The 24,578-nt window shown below is 44.1% G+C and overlaps 1 protein-coding gene and 1 long non-coding RNA gene across 3 annotated transcripts in view; one reads left to right on the top strand and one right to left on the bottom strand.

Moving 5' to 3' along the window:
- Positions 1 to 2,290: 2,290 nt before the first annotated feature.
- LOC122922116 (ectonucleoside triphosphate diphosphohydrolase 8-like) lies at positions 2,291 to 23,897 on the bottom strand. 2 transcript variants are annotated; one of them, XM_044272596.1, is made up of 11 exons: positions 23,814 to 23,858; positions 23,315 to 23,406; positions 16,117 to 16,243; positions 13,506 to 13,623; positions 9,086 to 9,236; positions 6,612 to 6,771; positions 5,774 to 6,004; positions 4,905 to 5,174; positions 4,628 to 4,738; positions 4,384 to 4,521; positions 2,291 to 3,945 (listed from the first exon to the last, which is right to left on the bottom strand). In XM_044272596.1, the coding sequence occupies exons 3-11, from the start codon at positions 16,240 to 16,242 to the stop codon at positions 3,766 to 3,768; spliced, it is 1,485 nt and encodes a 494-aa protein (XP_044128531.1). In that variant the 5' UTR covers position 16,243; positions 23,315 to 23,406; positions 23,814 to 23,858; the 3' UTR covers positions 2,291 to 3,765. The 2 variants fall into 2 exon arrangements, with proteins under 2 accessions (XP_044128531.1, XP_044128529.1); XM_044272594.1 differs by lacking the exon at positions 23,315 to 23,406 and having other exon boundaries at positions 23,814 to 23,897.
- Positions 16,128 to 24,578, top strand: part of LOC122922117 — a 93,552-nt gene continuing 85,101 nt past the window's right edge. The window contains exon 1 of the long non-coding RNA XR_006387089.1: positions 16,128 to 16,258. This is a non-coding gene — a long non-coding RNA (uncharacterized LOC122922117). The remainder of the gene's footprint in view (positions 16,259 to 24,578) is intronic.

Raw genomic sequence — 24,578 nt, 5'->3', positions numbered from 1 at the left:
AACCTGCATCCCTTGAACAAAATGGAGGCCAGGCACCAAAGGGGTATTATATAGTGTGGGTTGGGCATGCATGTGAAACCTGCATCCCCTGAATATAATGGAGGCCATCGGGCACCATAAGAGACATAATACGACGTGGGCTCAGCATGCATGTGGAACCTACATTCCCTGAATGGAATGGAGGCCAGTATGGCACCAGTTAATGTGGTATATAGTGTTAGGTTCCCGTCTTACTGAGATCGCCTTGACGTTCGGCAGACGGGCCCAAATAATTTATTACAAAATGTATTTGCCAAGCATCTCAAATTTATTAGCGTAGCATATGCACCAGAATGCTTGCTATTATTTCGGCATTATTGTACTTTAGGGCTCTTTCACACCTGCGTTCTTTTCTTCCGGCATAGAGTTCCGTCTTTTTGCTTTTTGCTCCAGCCAAAAATCCGGAACACTTGCCGCAAGGCCGGATCCGGAATTAATGCCCATTGAAAGGCATTGATCAGGATCCGGCATTAAGCTAAACGTCGTTTCGACGCATTGCCGGATCCGACGTTTAGCTTTTTCTGAATGGTTACCATGGCTTCTGGGACGCTAAAGTCCTGGCAGCCATGGTAAAGTGTAGCGGGGAGCGGGGGAGCAGCATACTTACCGTCCGTGCGGCTCCCGGGGCGCTCCAGAGTGACGTCAGGGCGCCCCACGCGCATGGATGACATAATCGCATGGACACGTGATCCATGCGCATGGGGCGCTCTGACGTCATTCTGGAGCGCCCCGGGAGCCGCGTGGACTGTCAGTATACCGCTCCCCCGCTCCCCACTACTACTATTTTAATAGCGTCCTGGCTGCCATAGTAACACTGAATGCATTTTGAAGACGGATCCGTCTTCAAATGCTTTCAGTTCACTTGCGTTTTTCCGGATCCGGCGTGTAATTCCGGCAAGTGGAGTACACGCCGGATCTGGACAACGCAAGTGTGAAAGAGGCCTTATTTGGTTTGCAGAGTGCTGTTGCATTATATAATTTTTTTGACCTTTGTGCTTTCAGCCATGGCCACGTGCACCTGCGCACTGGATCTGCTGACTGAACCCCAATTTTCCTTTTGCAACTCCAGCAGACAGTATGCCTAGTTCATTAGGGTTGATCCTACTGGCAGATGCTCTTTACATGTATTTTTTTTCTCAGTCTCATATTAAACTACCTCAGTCATAGACATAGAAAACGACGAGTAATTATTGGTGTACAGCCTTTATTCGATTTGTTGTAAACAGAAGGAGACAGCGGTCTTATACATTAAAGTTAGGGTCCATTCACACATCCGTATGTGTTTTGCTGATCCGTGGATCCGCAAAACACGGACACTGGACACTGAAAATGCCGAATAGGACATGTTCTATTTTTTTCGGAGCTGCGGACTGGAAGATCGGCGGAGCGCTCTAGAAATGCGGATGCAGAGAGCACATAGTGTGCTCTACGCATCCATTCTGTCTTCGTAGAGAATGAATGGGTCCACACCCGTTCTGCAATTTGCAGAACGGATGCGGACCCATTATTACGGAAGTGTGAATGGAGCCTAATATCTTCGAGAATTTCAATTTTAAAATGAACTAAAAAAATAAAAACAAGGACTGGAACAGGTAAACTAAAGATGTAGAGCTCAGAGAAGCACATGAAGAAAACAGAAACCATCTGCATGGACAAGGATTTTGGTTTTTAAGAGTAAAATTTTGCTCCCTAGTTTCCTTTAAGAGTGTTCCATTTGGACAACTCCTATTCCAGGACCCCTTCTGACAAGCTGGGGGTCTTCCTGGCAGGAGCCCCCATGATCATTTGTCAGGTTGGAGGAACTCACAATGTTATTGGCTGGTTAACCATTAAGTCAATATAGTCCACCTATAACCAACAGACGTCTGTAAATCTGTCCAGCAGACAAGATGCAATTCTGCAAGAACAGGATGGTCATGGATGGAATACAATTTCCTATATAAAATGGTAAATGCTAAAAATGAGTGTAAGGCCTCTTGCACATGAACGTGTGCTGCCCGTGGCCGTGCTGCAAACCACAAATTGCGGTCCACAATGCACGATCACCGACCGTGGGGCAGCCGCATGCGGATGGTGACCCCATTCACTTGAATGGGGCCCGCGATCCATCTGTCCCACAAAAAGATAGGACAGGTTCTAGCTTTTTGCGGAACGGAAGCATGGAACGGAACCCCACGAAAGCAGGGTTCCGTGCTTCCGTTACGCATCTCCGGATTTGCAGACCTATTCAAGTGAATGGTTCCACATTCGTGATGCAGAATGCACACGTCCGGTGTCCCGTGTATTGCAGACCCGCCGTATGCGGGCCGCAATACGCCCACGGGGGGACACACGGCCGTGTGCAAGAGGCCTAAGGCTCAGTTCAGACCTCATTTTTGGCGTATGCATCTGGAACTCTAAACTTTACATACGCAGGGTTAAAGGGGGGGCAATATATGGCATATCCACGGGATATGTTGTCAATACCTCATAGATGTGGGTCCAATCTCTGAGACCACCATCTATCTCAAGAAAAGGGGTCCTCTGACCCTGGCCACTTGGTAACAAAGAGTTGACCATGCATGCCAAGCTATACTGATTCACTTTTTTGACAGCTCAGCTCACAGCAAGCTCCTGTTCTGAAGATAGATTGGGGTCGTGGTTGGGACCCACACCTATCAGACATTGACCTGTGCCATAAATGTCTAAGATAGGAATACTCCTTTAAATGATACAATTCTGGTAGCTTGCAGTCACCACTAGGTGGGACTTAGGAGCTCATTGTCATTCTTGGCTCAGACAGTATGCAGTAAGCTCTGACGCTCCCCCTAGTGGGGGATGCAGATTTTTAACTCTTTGCAATGGATTTGGATATGTTAAATAGATTGAAGAAATCAAAATGGACTCTTATTTTAGATATTAATTCTGGAATTCCTTGGTGGCTGTTTGGTTTTGTAGTTGAATGTTGTATCCTATAGGCAGCTTTTGGGGATGCTTTGATGCCCATGGAGAGGGTGTGTCCAGTTCAGGTTCATCACATTCTGCCTCTTCCATGTCCCTTGTGCAGAAGGTGTTCCTCTCCTACATGGAATGATAAGGAAGTGTGAGCACCATGTCCTCCGGGAACAGAGCAGAGGTCTGGTGGATGAACCTCCAGTAACCCTACAATAATCATTCTTGTTTGCATTTCTTTCTTCAAGTTTTTGCACATTTACTTCAGCATCCATCTCTGGTTCTTATTTCTTCCCACTTTGATACAGCCTGTTTACGCTCAGAGATGATGACCCAGGAATGTAGAGCCTTTGTCCTTGGAAAAACATCAATTCATGTCATCTTCAGATCCAGGAACCATCCCATGAGAGCCAAAAGTCCTGACATTGACTGAGACAGCTTGGGGCCATCATAGCTCAGAGGAACAGTTTATCTCAGCTGAAATTATGTATGTGTTTTTTATTTATGTGGGTTAAAAAGATCCAGAAGGAGAAAAGCAAGGTTGGGTTGTGGTTTTATACCCGTACTAAGGATAAGAGATATAATGTGTAGACCCTTAATCCTATATCTCAGGTACATTTTGTAGCCAACTTTGGTTTCTGTAGATCAGGACCATAATTCAGCTTCCCTTATCAGCAATATTATGGCCATTTGACTTTGTCAACCTATAAATGGCTATGTTTTAGCCTAATGAGGTGTATCGTGGTTTCTATCTCGGTTAATCCTTCATGTTCCACTAATGGTATGGAATCTCAACTATCGAAAACGTGAAAACAGCAAAAGCAATCCAAGAGCCAGACTAAAGGCAATGAAGAATATGGCAGCCGCCCAGACGCTGTTATTCTGGGCTCTCATGGTGGATGGGGCCTCAGAAGGGATCATGTTGGTCAGGTTCAGCATGTAGCCCAATGTCCAGCCAATGTCCGTGTTTGCAGCCTGTAAAAAGTGGAAAGTTAGACATGAGGGACACTAGAAGACTTGTCAGACCCTCTATAATTTAGGCAGACCTTCTAGTCTATAGCACATCAATAGGCAGACCTGATGACATTCACTAGGAAAAGATGCTCGTTAATTTATTTCTGCTGCTTATAGAGGGTCAACATATTCTATAGCACTGTACAGCGATTGTCATTACTCAATGTTTACAATTGGGAAACCAATCAACTTGTGGAGATCCTGGAGGAAACCCACAAAAATGTACAAACTCGATACAGATCTGGCCCTTGCTTGGACTTGAAACCAGGACCCCAGAGCTGCAGGTCAACCACGTTGACACCCAGGACACCATGTTGCCCTCAGCGCTATTCTCTAGCCTCACTGGAGCAGGGGCTTCTGGCATCAAGAAGGGCTTTGAAGAAGGGCATGTTAAGTTACCTGCTTCATGAAGCTGATGGATTTCCAAGATTCGTTGTTGAATTTGTAAGCCTCCAGCAGCAGCGAGAGGATGTAGTTGGCATTGGCACAATAATCTCTAAGGCGGTCTCTTTTCTCCTTCGGGAAAGATGACTGAAGCTGTCGGCACAGAAAGCTCGTACAATTAACAAGTAATAATTACATCTTATCTTACTAGTGGGGATGGGGGGCAATGGATAGACAAAGTACCCCTGACAATGGTTACCTCAGTCCAGTCTCGTGCACAGAAAGTTTCCACTGCACTTCTAACTGTAGGTAAACTCTGTCCTGATGTCAGGTTGAGAAAGTCGAAGTTGTAGAAGAAAGCGGAAAACGCCTGGTTGGGAAGAAATCCAGACACGATCACATTAAATTACTTAATCTTACTAGACAGGCGTAGTGATTGCTGATGGAGGTCTGTTACTTCTAATCAGATGTTACACCATTGCTGTCCCATTACATTATATTCCATGATATTCTGGGCTGCTATAAATGGCACTTACAAAAAAGTTTCCAGTGACAGGTGGCTGGTAGATGCCATCAAATGAGCAGGACGGGTCACCCGAACAGGAACTAAAATTATAGATGGTTTTGACAATCTCATAGCACTCTGTAGCACTTCCGGTACCGGTTACGCTTAACGTTTGCGTCAGTGGCGTCGATGGAGCAGACTTTATTGTGCATGGACTGTTATAGAGAGACTGCAGGTTCAGATTCTCCCGATATCCTTTTGGATAGCAAGGGATGCTAACAGGATTAGCCAGGTCCTTTCCCTGGAAAAGCAAATAGGTTTACAAAATGTACAGCTTTATATTCTCTCCATCTATCCATCTCTCTCTCCATCTATCCATTTATTCCTCTCGCTATCCATCCATCCATACTATATACATCTATTTATCATCTCTCCATCTATCCATTTTCTCTCTGCCCATCCTTCTCTTTCTCTCTTCATCAATCCATCTCTCTCCATTAATTTGTATCTTTCCATCCATCCATCCCTTTCTCTCCATCCATCTATCCATCCCTCTGTCTCTCCATCCATCATCCATCCATCTCCTATCTATCCACCTCTTTCTCTCCATCCATCTATTTCTCTCCATCCATCTATTCCTCTCTCTTTCCATCCATCCATCCCTTTCTCTCCCTCCTTCCGTCCGTCCATCCATCCCTTTCTCCTTCTCTCCCTCCGTCCATCCATCCCTTTCTCCTTCTCTCCCTCCGTCCATCCATCCCTTTCTCCTTCCCTCCCTCCGTCCATCCATCCCTTTCTCTTTCCCTCCCTCCATCCATCCATCCCTCTGTCTGTCTCTCTTTCCACCCATCCATCTCTCTGTCTCTGATCTTATTTATTTCTATGGGATCCTTTGCTCACCTGTGTTGCCTTTACCAGCATCTGCTTCAGAGCCTGATTTTGCCCATAGCACAAGAAGCTGTGAGTGTAGATAGTATAGGGGAAGCCATATAGTTTGAATTCTGTTTTTTCTTTTGCATCCTTAAAATCCACTTTTGGAATAAAGCTGATCTGTGTGGAGGCCCCACCAAGATCCAGAGCACCATATATCTTGGAAGAGATTGGCCTTACCCAATGGCCACTAAAGGAATACTGGGAAGAAATAATGTTACCAAACTGAATTCTATGTTTGAACAAGAAAACCATGATCAGCACGACCACATAAAAAAAGACAGAAACCGTACAATAAAAATCATTCCATGAAATAACATGTGTTAACAAGACATTAGCCCCAAAGTTGGCGAGCTCGGCAGGATCTGCTGGCAAACATGTCCCCACTCTGATGTGTGAAGAGAAGAGCTTCATTCTGTGGGAAATAGGCAATGGGTTCCATGCAGCTTTGTCTAAACCCCTTGTGGGGAGTCGGTATCTTTGGGGGACTAGTCGGGGGTCCCATTAGCTCCCCAGAAGCAATGACCACCAGTCTTTGATAGGCCCTTATATCCATCTTATATACATTTATATAACCTTTATAATTTAATAATTCATTTATATAAACTAATAATTTAAGGGGTAATATGTTCATATATAGAAATGGAATCTACCTCTAGATTTTAAAGAAAAATAGGACGGTCTTAGGCCCCAATGCAAGATCTGAAAGCACCAGGGCCGAGGTGTGACTGATATCTCTGTACCCTCTATAGTTACATGAAATCTGAAATCATTTACCTAATTGGCTGTGAAGTAAAGGAAGACCTACCTTCATGAACGATTCCAAGAGGTAATTTATAGTGATCCAGCCATAGGACCCTTCTTCTTGTCCAGTGATGATCCGAGCACCACGGAAATCAATGGGGTACCGGCTTATGGACTTTGATACCTCAGCAAGCACCTTATCTGCTATAGCCTTGTCCTGTAATCTTTAGAGAGACAGAAATGGACATGTCCTTGTTAGCAGGGCATATATTGTGTGTGTACACAGATCAGAAAGTGGGTCGAAACGACATTAATAATATAGCATATATGAGATATTATATTTAAAGGGGAACTGTGCCCAATTTCCAATTGACTGCAAATTTAACTAACTATACGGAGGTACTATCTGAGCACTGTATGGTGGCAGTTGTGTGGGAGAAATACTTGGGAACTGTTCAGTAATGCGCTGATAACTAGACGTCGTGTGGTATGGTTATTTGCATGCAGTACACCAACATAAGGCTAGGTTCACATCACGTTTTTACCATCTGTTTAATGTATACAACAAATGCATGCCTCAGACTGATGCCATACAGTGGCATCCATTCACCATAGAGTTCCACTGTAAAAAAAAAAAATCATATATGTTTTCTTACTGGACTCTGCAGGATACAAGAACGAGGTGTGCTGCGTTTTTTTATCCTTTTTTTTTTCTCAGGTATACGTCAAACGGAGGGATAAAACGTGATGCGAACCCACTGCATAGGGTCCCTTCCAATGTATGGCAGTCAGGATTACCTTCATCCAGGGATAATATTCAGTTTGCTGCCCTACCCCCGTGTCTAGTTGCCTCTACTCCTATGTCCAGCCAGCCCTCTATGCTATGACATTGCCTGCTGTCAAGTTAGGGTACTTTCACACTAGCGTTTTTCTTTTCCGGCGCTGAGTTCCGTCCTAGGGGCTCAAATCCGGAAAAGAACTGATCAGTTTTATCCTAATGCATTCTGAATGGAGAGTAATCCGTTCAGGATGCATCAGGACGTCTTCAGTTCAGTCTTTTTGCCTGATCAGGCTCTTCAGAAAAAAACATAGCATGTTGTATTTTTACCTCTGGCCAAAAATCCGGAACACTTTGACTGAACGCCGGATCAAGCCTTTTTCCCATTGACTTGCATTAATGCCGGATCCGGCGCCGCGTGTTCCGTCAAACCGGATCCAGCTTTTGCATGTTAAACCCGAATAATTTGAAAAAAAAGTTAAAGTCCATAAATGGCGGATCCGTTTTTTTCCAATGCATTTTTTCATTGTGATCAAAATCCTGATCAGGATTCAAATGTAATCCGTTTTCACACGTTTTCCCGGGCTCCGGCGGGCAGTTGCGGCGACGGAATTGCACGCCGGATTCAAACAACGCTAGTGTGAAAGAAGCCTTAAACACAGCTTTATGCAAACGCTTATACAAAATCTCTTCTCTATCCTATATGCAAATTAGCCGCTTGGTGCACCATAAGTCGACCACATTTTTCTCCCAGTGCTTCCCAAACCTGTTTGATTGGCAAAGCCAGGTTCTCCTGCATCATTGCTCCTGACCCTGTAATCCCATGCCTGCACCGACTCGGCGGAGTGGTCAAAGCCAAGGCCGGGATGGAAGGCTCTTCTGACCGTTGGCAGAACAAAAGCACAGGGCATGTTAAAATCCAAGAGCCTCATCTGCTAGAGTCAGGAGCCCTCCATATACAGTATATTAGCCAGTCCTCCAGAGAACACGGCATTTAAGGTAGATGGCCAGCCTTAGAGAAGGGATCTGTCTCAGTCCTACGGTATATTGTCCTAGTGTGAGTATGTACTTACAAGGTATTAGCCTATATATAAAACTGTACATGACTAATTAAAGGTATAACAATCTAACCTGAAGCTGTACATTGTTTCATAAAATGCTGTAGATTCCCCTCGGGTATTAAATCCCATAAACCACAGGTTTATTACACTTCCGTGTTTTGTTCGGCAACATAAACCATAGTTAAGGAGTTACAAAGGGGTTAAATCGTTTAGGATTTCCTGTAATCTGGCAGCGCCGCTGAACTAACTCTATCCCCACAGACTTTCTGTCTGTCCCTGGTCTCAGAGAGGTGCACTGGGAACCGGGCCAACCTTTCCAATGGCCGCCGTCCAAATTAGTATTTTCATTTCCACATTTTAATTAAAGACGAAAGGAAGATTTGAAAGAGCGGTGAGAAGGAGGGGGTCCCGTCCTGTGCACTGTACCGCTGAGGTTTATGGAGCCTACAAGTAGTAAAGTGCAATTCCGCCCTTATGATTTGCACAACATGCATCTTTAGGGTGTCGAAATCCCTGGCCATCATGCTATGTGGAGCTATAATTAGAGATGAATCATATCCCCATTACTGTAGTTGAGGAAACGAAAGTGACAACCACAAAAGTGCACTGGTTGGCATTTCATTAGCTCCAGGACTAGTATTTAGAGGGGTGACCCTGATCATGTTGTATGAATTTTTACTTTAGTAGGACCCCCCTTACTCGAGCAGTCTCATCCCAGCTGTGGCTCCAAGATAAGCCGGGGTCGCATGCTGATTCTTGGTAGGAATAATAGACATGGCTTCATCCAAGCAGTGAACAAGAGATTTACCGGCACCAGGAGGGTCATCGGCGTAGCTGGAGATACCAGGACCTGCAAAATGATAAAGTTAGGCTTCCCTTATAAAACTGGCACCATCACAGTATCTTACACTCAGTGACATAGGTGGAATCTGATTGGTTCCTATGGGAAACTAAGCCAGTGTATCTAAGTCTGCCACCTTCACGCCATCATTCATTTTAGACTCTCTGATATTCAGTTTGCATCATACAGATGTGTCCCTCCCAGTAATACCTGCTGGATCTATGTGTCCAGGATGCTTCTGCCTAACCCCTGGAAACTGTGCCTTGTATGCAATCCTCCCTATCTACAGACTGCGTGAGCTGTCCCCCTTGGATGCTTTTCCCCTCTCCACATTATGATCTGCCATATAGAACCTTATCCGCCTCCATGTTGCTAGCTCTAAGAGAGAGGGAGGGCAGAGAGCTGTCAGATACAGGAGCAGAGCTTGGATGGATTCAAGTCAGATTCAGCAGCATCAGCAGCTAGGTGAAGGACTTAAACACACTCTGCTGAAGCCAAATTATAGGAAATTTTTATAAAGACCATGTAAAATTTGCTTAATTTTGCATTTAGGAAGCAAATTAGCAAAATCTAAATTTCAGTGCAAAGGTGTCCATAGCTTTTAATGACCGTCTTAAAAAATAAAAAAGCAGTCTGTGTATGGGTGTAGCAAGGAATGACAAAACCACCTATCGAAGAACACAAACAGCGCTCGACCGACACTGACATGCAGGCTGCACCATTCTTCCCATCAGATACAATGGAATCTCCTGACGGAGGCTCCTGATGGAGGTGTGAACAGAGCTTTAGATAGGTTATGTCAGTTGTGGTATTTCTGGTGAGCGTAGGGGACCTGCAGTTAGGACCCCCCAGGATCATCTGTTAATACTGAGGGAAAGATAATGTAAAATTAAGGATTACAGGTGCCAACCATAGATGAGAGCAGCTATTAACATGGGTCTGGCTACAAAGGGCTTCTACGTCTCTATTGGTAATAGGGAATCCCTTTTAATGGAGATATTAGATGCATGTGAAGAACAGACATCAGGCAGGTTGACGGCTGAATATGGAGAGTTGGTCATATGGCTTTTATTACACCAGTCAATGTAGTTTCTCTTGACCGGAAGGCTGTTCATTGTATTACTAGACTGCAGAGCATTGCCCCCAGGAAATCCAGATGTGTATAGGAAAATCTGAGACAGAATCAGATGAAAGAATTCGGGGAGCAGATGGACAAGACACAGAGCTCGACATGTGGCCGATGACGCACGAGCTGAAGGCAGGAGGAACGATAGCGTTATGTGAAGAAGAGAGCTAGGGAGTTGTGAAAAGATGTAAAGATATCTGAGAAAGGGCCATCTTTAATGCAAGGGGCACTCAGGACACCTTCTGCTTAACAGATATGACTGCTTCTAAGTCCTAAAGGGCTGGGTGATACCAAGACTGATGTACAAAATGAACATCACACATCATATAGAACATGGCATTCCCTTTCTAACAAAGCTAGAACCAGTCCTGTACCTCACATGGATCCTGAGATTTCCCCATTCATCGCTCCAATTTCTCTGCCAGATTAACTTTAGGCTGGCAGCTCAGGGGGAGTGTCCTTTCTCAGAGGGTATATCCTTTCTGCTGCAGTTGTCTCCCTATCACAGCTCAGGGGGGAGTGTCCTTTCTCAGAGGGTATAGCCTTTCTGCAGTAGTTGTCTCCCTATCACAGCTCAGGGGGAGTGTCCTTTCTCAGAGGGTATATCCTTTCTGCAGTAGTTGTCTCCCTATCACAGCTCAGGGGGAGTGTCCTTTCTCAGAGGGTATATCCTTTCTGCAGCAGTTGTGTCCTTTCGACTGCAGCTCTCCCTATCACAGCTCAGGGTACGTGTTCTTCCTGCTGCAGCTCTCTCTCTCTCTCTCTCTCTCTCTCTCTCTCTCTATCACAGCTTAGGGGGAGTGTCCTTTCTCAGAGGGTATATCCTTTCTGCAACAGTTGTCTCCCTATCACAGCTCAGGGTTGTGTCCTTTCTACTGCATCTCTCCCTAGCACATGTTCTTCCTGCTGCAGCTCTCTCTCTCTCTCTCTCTCTCTCTCTCTATCACAGCTCTGCGGGTGTCCTTTCTCAGAGGGTATATCCTTTCTGCAGCAGTTGTCTCCCTATCACAGCTCAGGGTTGTGTCCTTTCTACTGCATCTCTCCCTATCACAGCTCAGGGTACGTGTTCTTCCTGCTGCAGCTCGCTCTCTCTCTATCACAGCTCAGGCGGTGGGCCCTTTCTGCTGCAGCTGTCTCCCTATCACAGCTCAGGGGGTGTCTCCTTTTTCCTTTATCTCTTTCCCTGTAACTGCCACAGCTTCTATATATATTCTATATATATCAAAGTAATATCCATGGGGGAACATGTTTTTCTGTTTTGCTGCCATCAATTTAATTAACCCACAGAGCATTGATTAGACTGAGTATGATCAATTCCACATCTCAGCTGAGAGCCGGACTAAGTGTAACACCCCAGAGTGGTGTTACCTTGTCTGCACCTTGCTATTGTCTTTATTGGCATAACATCATGTCATCCTATGCATTTATTCCAGGCCCTCCACACTGTGCATTTCTAATGTTATGTAACTGTTCATGTAATGTGCCTGGTTCACCAGCAGGTGGCTGAAAACGTGGCAGAGATGTTCTTAGATAGAATGCAACTCTCCATTCGATTCTAACACCCCTCTGGAGAGAAGTGGGCTAGTCTTACTTCCTGCAGGAAGGGTGGGGACCAGTTAGAGTCAGTGTCTAGTTTACCCCCAGCTAGGGGAAGGGTGTGCAGGGGCACATCTCTGCTGGACATGCCCATGCCAGCCACAGCACCTTAAGCTCTGCTGGCCATGGATGCCAAAGCTTAGAGCCTCAGGAGCAAGGAGGAAAGTTCCCTGGCATAACCTAGAGTCAGACTACAAAGTGAAGTGCAGCATACAGAAGAAGCTGAGTTATACAGCCAGCCTGTCAGTACAGCAGAGTCAGAGAGAAAAAGATATAGCAGAGTGGAGTTTGCCTGCCAGTTTCATGCTAAAGCCTGCTGGAACCAAGACAAAGCCTGTAAACAGTTTTGGAGAACGTTTATGCAAAGAAAGCTACCATTGAGCTTCATCTCAAGGTCTGGACTCAGGTTATTCTTTTATCCCTCAATTATTCCCCCTATTTATTGCTTCGGAGCCAAAGCCTAGGTTCCAGCCGTATCCTGGTAGGAGCACCATGACACACAATAAGAGACATTTTAGGCCGCAATATACCACTCGGCATTTACTAAACCTGGGACGCGATTTAGGGGGCCCTGGGCAGAGGCGGCCCGTTGCATAAGTCCAATGTTGGGGATTGCAGACTGTGAATGTGTAAACAAGAATGTTCCCATTCACCGACAGCAAACACATCTTGAAAACCCAGAAAACACCTTTAGGCCTCGTTCACATTTCCGTTTTTCACTGACGTGTGCCGTCTGCATTTTCCACGGAGTGCACTTGTACCAATTGATTTAAATGTGTATGTTCACTTTTAAGTATTTTTTTTATTGACCAGTAAAAAAATCAAGAGGACAAGCACTACTTTGATGCGGATCAAGCACGCCCATCTATGGGTCCGTGAAAATCACTGACAGATATCCGTGTTGCGTCTGTTTTTCACTGAAGACTAATAGGAGATTCTTTGGAAATTAATTTTCAGCTGAGCAACGATAGTGAATTACGGATGACACACAGATGGTAAAAAACTGACATACGGACCAACCACAGATCATTCACGGACAGCTTCACAGATGAAACATGTACGCTTCTTTTCACGGACGTGACACTGACATGGAAATGTGAACAAGGCCTTGGGCACTTTTTTTGCGGATATCACACGGACCCATTCATTTCTATGGGTCAGCAAAATAAAATGGACAGTACACAGATGTCATCCATGTCAAATAGGCCGCAAATTATAGAACGTGTTCTATTATACTTTTTGCGGACAAGAATAGGGTTTTCAAAGTGGGTCCTGCGAAAATTGCGGGATGCACACAAACCACATCTGTATTTTGCAAATCCTCAAGTCTGAATTCACACCTATCTGCCTTCTTGTGGATTCCATACTGCAACTGCTGTGACTAATAGACTGCAGATATTCTGCCCAGAAAGCCATATAGACAATGTACAGCTTATCCGCTACATGTGAACGTACCCTAAATATCTTTCAGACAAGATAGGTCACCTTATTGTTTATAGGATTGAGTCAAAGACCAACCTAAATATACAAAATGTGGCAAGACCCATCACACATACCTTCCACTTCGCACACGTGAGTCTGGCTCACAACCCCGGTGTCATTCTCCTTGTCTGCAGGCCATTGATAGATGTAAAGCGCCGTGTGGGACGAACCGGCATCAAACACCATCCCATACTGAAAGACCCAGAAACATTGTATCTACCGTGATCCAGGGATCCATTCACATTAGGAGATTAGCAACAATCAATAGTAATCAACAGCAAGGTAATTCATGTCTAAGGCCAGCCACTGGGCTATGCAACTGAAGAAGGGCAATGCTGCTCCGTAGAAGAGCTCTCGCTGGGGTCCCCCATTCCAGCAATCGTTGTGGGTCCCATTGGCCAGACCCCCATTATGTGTGCATGCTCAGGAGTCCTCTCAATGCATTACAAGTCTGGTTTGCGGGTGCGCAGCAGGGGATCGGGGGCTAAGGAGGCATATACAAATGACTGGTCTGAGCTCAGCAGGAGAAGGGCCAATTATGCTGTACTAATAGGGCTGCATTTGAATCTGTAGATGCAAGTAACATGAAGTACATTGCAATTCTGTAGAAATCAGCTGACGGAAATTTCTAAATATTAGCTCTTGTACTTTGCCCTCTGAAAATACATAACACAGTGCCACGGTGCCCAGTTCCCACGACAGTACTTAATCGGCATGCTGGCATGTAAGAAGGTAGGAACCTGAAGACATCTGACTATATATAACTTCTGGGGTGAAAACATTAACTTCTCAAACTTTTGTACTACAATGTGACGAGTCTCCGGGCACATCTGCTTTCCTACATTTAAAGGTTATGTTCACATTTAGGCATTGAACCTGAAATACAACTTGTATTATACTCCAGAGCTACATTCATAATTCTGCTGATAGTTATTGGAAACAGCAAGCATGTTGTGAGACCCGCCACGCACTCCTAGTTCTTGGATCAGATCACTGTAAAGTGCAAAGTGTAAAGAAGAATACACTTCCCAGAATATGTCACCTAAACAAGCTATGTGGAGACATTCAGCCAATAGGGAATACTAAGAAATTTCACCTCTGCAAAACTGACAATGCACCCCTGGAGTATAATACAGGATGTAAATCAGGATGAGTACAGGATAAGTGATGTAATGTATCTACACAGTGACTGCACCAGCAGAATAGTGAATACAGCTCTGGAGTATAATACAGGATGTAACTCAGGATCAGTACAGGATATGTAATGTATGTACACAGTGACTGCACCAGCAGAATAGTGAGTGCAGCTCTGGAGTATAATACAGGATGTAACTCAGGATCAGTATAGGATAAGTAATGTATGTACACAGTGACTGCACCAGCAGAATAGTGAGTGCAGCTCTGGAGTAGGGATGTAACTCAGGATCAGTATAGGATAAGTAATGTATGTACACAATGACTGCACCAGCTGAATAGTGAGTGGAGCTCTGGAGTATAATACAGGATGTAACTCAGGATCAGTACAGGATAAGTAATGTATGTACACAGTGACTGCACCAGCAGAATAGTGAGTGCAGCTCTGGAGTATAATACAGGATGTAATTCAGGATCAGTACAGGATAAGTAATGTATGTCCACAGTGACTGCACCAGCAGAATAGTGAGTGCAGCTCTGGAGTATAATACAGGATGTAACTCAGGATCAGTATAGGATAAGTAATGTATGTACACAGTGACTGCACCAGCAGAATAGTGAGTGCAGCTCTGGAGTAGGGATGTAACTCAGGATCAGTATAGGATAAGTAATGTATGTACACAATGACTGCACCAGCTGAAAAGTGAGTGGAGCTCTGGAGTATAATACAGGATGTAACTCAGGATCAGTACAGGATAAGTAATGTATGTACACAGTGACTGCACCAGCAGAATAGTGAGTGCAGCTCTGGAGTATAATACAGGATGTAACTCAGGATCAGTACAGGATAAGTAATGTATGTCCACAGTGACTGCACCAGCAGAATAGTGAGTGCAGCTCTGGAGTATAATACAAGATGTAACTCAGGATCAGTACAGGATAAGTAATGTATGTACACAGTGACTCCACCAGCAGAATAGTGAGTGCAGCTCTGGAGTATAATACAGGATGTAACTCAGGATCAGTATAGGATAAGTAATGTATGTACACAATGACTGCACCAGCTGAATAGTGAGTGCAGCTCTGGAGTATAATACAGGATGTAACTCAAGATCAGTACTGGATAAGTAATGTAATGTACACAGTGACTGCACCAGCAGAATAGTGAGTGCAGCTCTGGAGTATAATACAGGATGTAACTCAGGATCAGTACAGGATAAGTAATGTATGTACACAGGGACTGCACCAGCAGAATAGTGAGTGCAGCTCTAGAGTATAATACAGGATGTAACTCAGGATCAGTACAGGATAAGTAATGTATGTACACAGGGACTGCACCAGCAGAATAGTGAGTGCAGCTCTAGAGTATAATATAGGATGTAACTCAGGATCGGTACAAGATAAACCATGGTTTGTGGTCATAATATGAATACTTTCTCCACATTTATATGTAGGTTTATTCTATATGTACACAAGGGTTTGTGGTTACAGCAGATTGCATGGCTCTTAGGGGATTATGGAATCTTTATGTCGTTATCAATTTATAATTACCTTGGTTCCAGGTGAAAGGGGGATGTCCACGCTTGTGACCAGGGACAAAATCAGGGCAATTAATATAGATACGACCGTCACAACCAACAGCAGCAAGAGAACAATCTGCTTGGAGTCTACACCCATCCTGCATGAGATAAAGGTAGGACATGGTCATGTTAGCTAGAGTATAAATCAATGCATATTTTGTTTTGAGGTATATTAAGAAAAGAAACTGTTACATAGACATCTTTGATCAGTGAAACATTATAGATCTACACGGGTACATGTAAAAGTATCCACACTGCTCCTGACTCAGTTTTACAATCTCTGCGTATGGTTACATATAATGCGCTATGTGAAAAACATAACAAAAATAAAAGTTAACATATAAGGCTACTTTCACACTAGCGTTCGGGGCTCCGCTTGTGAGTTCCGTTTGAAGGGGCTCACAAGCGGCCCTGAACGCATCCGTCCAGCCCTAATGCATTCTGAGTGGATGCGGATCCGCTCAGAATGCATCAGTCTGGCACCGTTTGTCATCCGCTCCGCTCAGCAGGCGGACACCCCCGAACGCTGCTTGCAGCGTTCGGGTGTCCGCCTGGCCGTGCAGAGGCGTGCGGATCCGTCCAGACTTACAATGTAAGTCAATGGGGACAGATCCGTTTGAAGTTGACACAATATAGCTTAATTTCAAACGGATCCGCCCCCCATTGACTTTCAATGTAAACTCTGGACGGATCCGTCTGAGGCTACTTTCACACTTAGAATTTCTTCTAAACTATAATGCAGACGGATACGTTCTGAACGGATCCCATCGTCTGCATTATAGGAGCGGATCCGTCTGTGCAGACCCCAGACGCATCCGCTCTGAACGCAAATGTGAAAGTAGCCTAAAAGTAACTAGGTCTCCTGTCGTATTTAGAGATGTAGGTGCGTTGTAATATTGCTTGTCTGCAAATTGTATCTTAATTGTCCCCAATGGTACGAGAATTTATCTATGCTGTGCTCCTTATAGGCCCAGACCTTTTCAAATGAGCTAGTGGTGCGGATTCTCACTAGTATCTCCTCAACCGTCGGTATTGTGACAGATTTCCGGTACCTGGTAATAGATAGTTTGGTTGTCAGGAGGAGAAACGCTACTGGAATTCTTGATCCTGCCTCAATGCTAATAATGTCAGCACAAAAACTGAGCCCTGCGTGGGGAACCTGTATAGAGCGTTCCACTGAAATCGGAAATTATTCATCCCTTATGTGTGAGGGGTTGCACTGGGGCTGACCACTCTTCTAGAAGAGTTGTATTGGCCACTACTTGAAATGGGGACTTGGAGTTTAGGAGGTGGCGTACTTGTAAGTACTTAAAGAAGTCACTTTTGGGGATACCAAATTCTGTTTGAAGCTGTAAAAAGGATTTCAAGCTATCATGTATATAGAGTTGGCTGATAAGTCTGATGCCCTTGTCTCTCCATGATTTTAACTCCGTTTCCTGGAGGTGAAGGTCTAGGAGTTGAGTAGGGGAGCTGTTTAGCAACGATGTAGTGGTATGGAAGCATTTCCTATGGAATGTACCCCAATGAGTTATCGCGGCCTCTAACAAAGTAGGAAGCTTAGGGGTTGAAATTGGAGAGCTGATAATAGCATTCATCAAAAGAGCCCTGAGGTGTTTCTGCCCAAATAAAACCATTAAGAAGTTCTTGTGCTTTCCTAAAGAACTTCTGAGGGACAACAATTGGGACAGATCTGAAAATGAATAGGAGTTTCGGCAATATTAACATTTGAAAAGATGCAATGCGACCCACCCACGAGATCTTATAACTGCTATATGTCCAACAAGGGAGCATAGTTAAGTTGGTAGAGGCTATGAATATCTGGAGGAATTGCCATTCCCAGGTATTGGATACTCTCCTGTCTCCAGTCCAGGGGAGAAGTCTCTTTTTATTGATATGAGTATTCGGTCAGGGATATTCAGGGAAATGATTTGAGGTTTAGATTCGCTGACTTTATAATACGACACAAGGCTGTATTCTTCAATTACAGAGAACACCACCGGGAGTATTGTCAAGGGGGAGGTCAAGGATAACAGTATGTGGTTTTGGTTTCCAATTTGCACTCCTTTTATATCCTTATATGACCTAATAGCTTGGGCTAGTGGTTCCATGGCTAGTATGAAGATTAGAGGAGAAAGGGGGCATCCTTGCCTTGTGCTATTAGTTAGTTTAAATGGTGAAGACAGTGCACCGTTTATAATTACTTTAGCTGAAGGCTTAGAATAAAGTGCCTGGATTGTGGTTATGAAAGTCGCCCCTAACCCCATTTTACGTAGTACTGAGAAAGCAAATGACCAATTGGGGCGATCAAACGCCTTTTCGGCGTCTAGTGCTAGTAGTATAGCTTGCTCCTTCTTATGGTTCACGTAGTCTACGAGGTTTAGTACCCTACGTGTGTTATCTGTTATTTGCCTGCCCTTTATGAAACCCGTTTGATCTGGATTGATTAACTGGGGAAGGACTGTTGAAAGTCTCTTAGCCAATATTTTAGCGTAAATCTTCAGATCAGTGTTTAAGAGGGAAATGGGTCTGTAGTTCTGGGGCTTATCTGAGGGTTTGCTAGGTTTCTGTAAAGCAACAATGGCTTCGTCTGGAAATGTGCTGTTCTAAATGGCTTCATTGAATACTTTAGCTAAATATGGAGTAAGAAGGTCTTGGAAAGTTTTATAATATAGGTTGGAGAATCCGTCAGGGCCCGGGGATTTATGTAGACGGAGGGAGGCTATGGTTTTTGTTCAGAATAGGTGATAGGCATAGATAATAAGTCCCTTTCTTGTGGATCAATGCATATTTTAAACCAAAGAAAAAGTATGGATCGCACATCCACAAGCTATGCACTGATTAAGGGGGAAGAACCATAAATGCTTGGGGACCTCCTTTCCTAATGAGAGCGGAGGGTTGATTGTTGCATCGTAGTAACCACACTCAAAGTTTGCTGTATATTAAATTGTCCGCTCTGTATGGGGATTCCCTGTGCAATTAGTGCATTTCTCTGATGCTTTCCAGTCCTTGCGCTGTCACTGAAGCATTAGACCTGGGAACATTTACCAGCTGGAGTTTGTATTAGAGACACTATAAACTCCAGACCTAAACAATAAAAGCTCAGCTATCCTGTGACCGAGGTCCCAAATTCTTCACTTTAGATCTTCATATGGACACCATTCATCAAGGTGTCTCACGCCATCGAGGTCTATGACTTCTAGAAGAGCAGGGAAACTTCAGACCACAGAACTTTAGTGTAACGATGCATCTATATATCTGCAGATTTCAATGGCCGCTTAAAATTTGCTGTACATTGTTCGGGTCCCCTGTGGTTTATAATTGCGCCGACCTCCTCTTGTTAGAAGGGTCCTTAAACAAAAAGGCAATCTGATCATATTGTCGATTCCAAAAAATTGGCTTTTGTGTGTGGTGGAAACTGGTAGCAGGTGTTTTATTTCCCTGCAGTGCCCCTGCAGGAGAAATGAAGGATTACACCGTCCCTTGTGAAATCAATGTCCAGATGCCCTGGGTTCTCCAGAGCGAGCGGCATCCCACTCAGATTAATATAGGAGGATCCTGATCATTAACGAAAAATTCCTTAAAGGGGTTGTTGACGTCAATTTTCAAGGTCTCTTCTTTATGTCATTAAAGGGAACCTTGATTGTTTTCTTCCAGGGGGTAAAAATCTGTCCCAGTCATAGCTCCACACTTGTAATAAGCCAAGCAACCCTGTGATCACCACATGACCAGGACAGATAGTCAGTTTCCTTTTCACTGACAGCAAGCAGAGATCTTGAAAACCATGAAAAATAGGCATATAGATATATAACCTTTCATAGTGCAACAAACCATCCCTTATATTTTTTTTTTGCACTGAAACTGGAAGACAAAAATTAGGCTTTCCACATTTAGTATCTGGTTGGTAGCATATTGGGAAGGAAATGAGATTCACTCTGCACAATTCAGATATTAGCCATGTAAATATCAGGTGAGTATGTCCAGCCGGCACAGACATCGTTTGCAAGTGAGAGAAAAGTTCTAGGGAGATTGTGCAAACAGCTGGTGTGCAAACTGTAATAGCTCCTATGGGGCAGATGCTTTAGTAAATGTCTTTTGGGTTCTGGCGTCTTGACCTCAGCTCTACATTACTTTAAGGAGTATTCTGGTTATGTGAAGTTAACCCCTATGCACAAGATGGGGGATAACTATTAGAGCTGTCGGGGTCCTACTGCTGAAACCCCCAATGATCACAAAAATGGGGACACTGTATGACGTGAATCCCCCTGAAATGAACAGAGAGGCTGGTTGGGCTGTGCAGTTGCTCCATTTATTTCTATGCCTCCACCCTTCGCCAGTCACTGCACCGATTTCTACACCCTGTACCACTCACTGCACTGATGCCTCCACCCTTCGCCAGTCACTGCACCGATTTCTACACCCTGTACCACTCACTGCACTGATGCCTCCACCCTTCACCAGTCAGTGCACCGATTTCTCCACCTGTACCAGTCACTGCACTTGTGCCTCCAACCTTTGCCAGTCACTGCACCAATTTCTCCACCCTGTACCAGTAACTGCACCAATTTCTCCACCCTGTACCAGTAACTGCACCGATTTCTCCATCCTGAGCCAGTCACTGCACTGATGCCTCCACCCTGAGCAAGTCACTGCACCAACTTCTCCACCCTGTACCAGTCACTGCACCGACTTCTTCACCCTGTACCAGTCACTGCACTGATGCCTCCACCCTGAGCTAGTCACTGCACCAATGCCTCCACCCTGTGCCAGTCACTGCACTGATTTCTCCACCCTGTTCCAGTCACTGCACCGATGCCTCCACCTTGTACCCGTCACTGCACCGATGCCTCCACCCTGAGCCAGTCACTGCACCAATGCCTTCACCCTGTGCCAGTCACTGCACTGATGCCTCCACCCTGTGTGCCTGTCACTACACTGATGATTCCACCCTGTACCAGTCACTGCACCAATGCCTCCACCCTGTGCCAGTCACTGCACCGATGCCTCCATCCTGCATCTCCCGGTGTTAGGTGTTTGCAGACCGATCACATTGACTCATGTCCTATTACCATTATCTTCAGAACCTGATTACTCCATCAATATCCCCCATGCTCCCTGCAGCCAAATACACAGATACCTCCAAACTTTTGAGCAATTTTTTTTTTTACACGAACAGCCCCTTTACATGACCCAGTGGAGCAGACGAAGCATTCCTTCCTGACAATCACCTGCTCGTCAGTGGACATGCAATCACTCATGCCATCTCTTGTCCCCATACAGAATAGTTTTTTTGTTGGCAGCAAAGGTGACCGCATGACCGATCTTATTACCTAATGAAAGAGCATTTTGCTGGCACCATTATCTCAGCATGAGTGCCCCAACATAGTGAGAGGTCCCTATAAGTGCCCCCACAGTATGAGACCTCCATATGTTCCAAACACACAGTATGAGGTCTCCATAAGTGCCCACACACACAGCGATACCCATGTAAGTGGCCCCACATAGTCTTAGGCCCCCCATAAGTGCCCCATGTAGCATGAGGCCCCCATGAGTTCCCCCATACACATACCCTATCTCATGTAACAATAATGGATTGTGCAGATTAGGCCTGCTCCAGTATGTGCTGTATGTGGCAGCAGGCATAATATAGTGATATGGAGCATGCTGGTATAACCTGGGTATCTCCTGTATATAATTATATATGTACAGCTGGTATAACCTGGGTATCTCCTGTATATAATTATATATGTACAGCTGGTATAACCTGGGCATCTCCTGTATATAATTATATATGTACAGCTGGTATAACCTGGGTATCTCCTGTATATAATTATACATGTACAGCTGGTATAACCTGGGTATCTCCTGTATATAATTATTTATATACAGCTGGTATAACCTGGGCATCTCCTGTATATAATTATACATGTACAGCTGGTATAACCTGGGCATCTCCTGTATATAATTATATATGTACAGCTGGTATAACCCGGGCATCTCCTGTATATAATTATATATGTACAGCTGGTATAACCTGGGCATCTCCTGTATATAATTATACATGTACAGCTGGTATAACCTGGGCATCTCCTGTATATAATTATATATGTACAGCTGGTATAACCCGGGCATCTCCTGTATATAATTATATATGTACAGCTGGTATAACCTGGGCATCTCCTGTATATAATTATACATGTACAGCTGGTATAACCTGGGCATCTCCTGTATATAATTATACATGTACAGCTGGTATAACCTGGGCATCTCCTGTATATAATTATATATGTACAGCTGGTATAACCTGGGCATCTCCTGTGTATAATTATATATGTACAGCTGGTATAAGTTATACATCTTCTTGTATATAGTGATATGGACCATGCTGGTATAACCTGGGCATCTCTTGTATAATTATATATGTACAAATGGTATAACCTGGGTAACTCCTGTATATAATTATATATGTATGGCTGTTATAAGTTATACATCAAAATATCCAGTCGCCATTTATTCGTTGCTTCACTTCCCAAATGAAAAAGGCATAAACACTTCATACGGAATGCTATAAAAAGGAAAGCCATAAAACTGGTGGAATTGTTTTTGTGAATGTTAAAATAAAAAAGTTATGTCTCCTGGAAGGCTGGAAGTAAAAAAAAATAAAGCACAAAAAACAAAAATTAGCCTGTTTCTTTTTTCTTCTTTTTTTGTAATGCAAATTCAATGAGGCACAATATCAGGTACTCAGCTCTGCCATACCCAAAATCTGCAAGGTTAATGCAGGACTGCAGTCTGTGGGAATCCAGACACCTGTAACACTGTCAACCTATTATAACTAAGTACAACTTGTAACATTGAATCAGATGAAGCCAGATGTATCACAGGCAAACAATATACCATAGTAAACTCCCTCTTCTAGTAATCGCGTTGGGGAGAGGCAGTTCCTTAGGGACCCCTCTGATTTATTGTACAGCATCAGAAACACAATTTCTACACAATATCTTGGGATTGTTTTCATTGGACATTTTCAGAAAATATTACATATATATATATATATATATATATATATATATATGTGTGTAACAATAGTAAAGCTTATTTATATACTCGAAGTCTTAGATTCAAATTCAACCAACATGATATCTGTATGGAGTTTGTATGGGTTCTCCTACCGTATCAATGTCTATTGGATTCAATATAAAACAGGACAGCGGATGAATCTGGGACAGGGACACTAGACTGTTAGCTCCGCTGGCACATGGACCTATGTGAACAAAGACCTTTTTGTGCAAAACGATACAGGATATACTCAGGAAAATAATGAAACATAACTTAATCGATTAGGCCCTATAAGCAGGGGCCCCCAACACAATATTAGTATGGGGGGGGGATAGATAATATTGCGCCCTTGTTACTTCTTCTATATGAGAAAATAAGCTGTGATCCGAAGGTCCGGTTTCCTGATGCAGTTTTGGAAACCAACACCAGGAGTGAATTGAGAAATAGGAGAAGTCGTATCTGTCCTTTATACTTTCTCTCCTTTTATGATCCACTCCCGATTTTGGCTTCCAAAACTGCATCAGGAAACCTGAACTTGTGGCCGTACCCTAAGAATAAATCCGAGATTAAGTGCTCAAACAAGCGCTGTTTGTGGATCTCATTACTACATACCTGGAACCGACCCAAGCAGCTCCTTCCTGAGATGCTGAGGAGGCTAGAAGACAAGTGAAGGAGTCCGCTTCTTTGAAACTCCATTTAAACTCTCCCCTTCCCCTCCCACTCGTTTCAGTCACTGTGCAGTGAAAGTTTAGCCATAGCAGGGCAGCAGATAACAGGAATTTAACCTATGGTTAACCCCTTTCTTCCCTGCTGCACGTTAGCTGGGCTCAAGCTGGTATTTCTTCATAGGAATGCTATGTTCATAATATATGTAGTTGACAACCTTGATACACATTGAGGGGGCCATTTATCAACGACCAGCATTTTTCCTTGTGCTGGGCAGCAGATACCAGGGAATTTACTTACAGTTAACCCCTTTTCTTCACTGCTGCACTTTAGCCTATTATAAAGGATGGTTGCAAGAAAGCGAGATGTAGTCGGCCGAGTAGCCGGCCGAGCCCCATGTAGCCGGCCAGCTAAGACCTGTCCTAGGTTACTAGTATAGCTTATATGTTAAAGACAAAAACTGAGTTATTTACTGTGACATCATGTTTTGGATGTCATATAACTGTTATATTTTTTCTGTTTACAGAAGTAGAAAAAGATAATATGCCTTTAAGATTTATTTTAAGGTAAGCAGTGATACAGCAGAAACAACAGAAAGTATAGTGTTAATCTGTTGTTGCTGGGCAGAAGTCTAGACCAATCACAGCCAGCTTCTCACACAGCAAGAGTTTTCACCAATCACAGCCAGCCTCACACACAGCCTGTCTGGGA

The sequence above is a fragment of the Bufo gargarizans genome, chromosome 11 (genome assembly GCF_014858855.1).
Source record: "Bufo gargarizans isolate SCDJY-AF-19 chromosome 11, ASM1485885v1, whole genome shotgun sequence".
NCBI classification, from domain to species: Eukaryota; Metazoa; Chordata; class Amphibia; order Anura; family Bufonidae; genus Bufo; species Bufo gargarizans.
The sequence above is the reverse complement of the archived record's forward strand: the minus strand, read 5'-3'. Positions and strand labels throughout refer to the sequence as shown.

What these genes read in the sequence shown, in the direction of transcription:
- LOC122922116 (XM_044272594.1), bottom strand. Translation starts at nt 16,242, where the DNA reads ATGGGTGTAGACTCCAAGCAGATTGTTCTCTTGCTGCTGTTGGTTGTG. An exon ending in TCACGTGTGCGAAGTGGAAG is followed by an intron (nt 9,237 to 13,505) that starts GTATGTGTGATG and finishes ATCATTTTGCAG; the next exon opens with GTCCTGGTATCTCCAGCTAC. An exon ending in CCATCAGCTTCATGAAGCAG is followed by an intron (nt 3,946 to 4,383) that starts GTAACTTAACAT and finishes CACTTTTTACAG; the next exon opens with GCTGCAAACACGGACATTGG.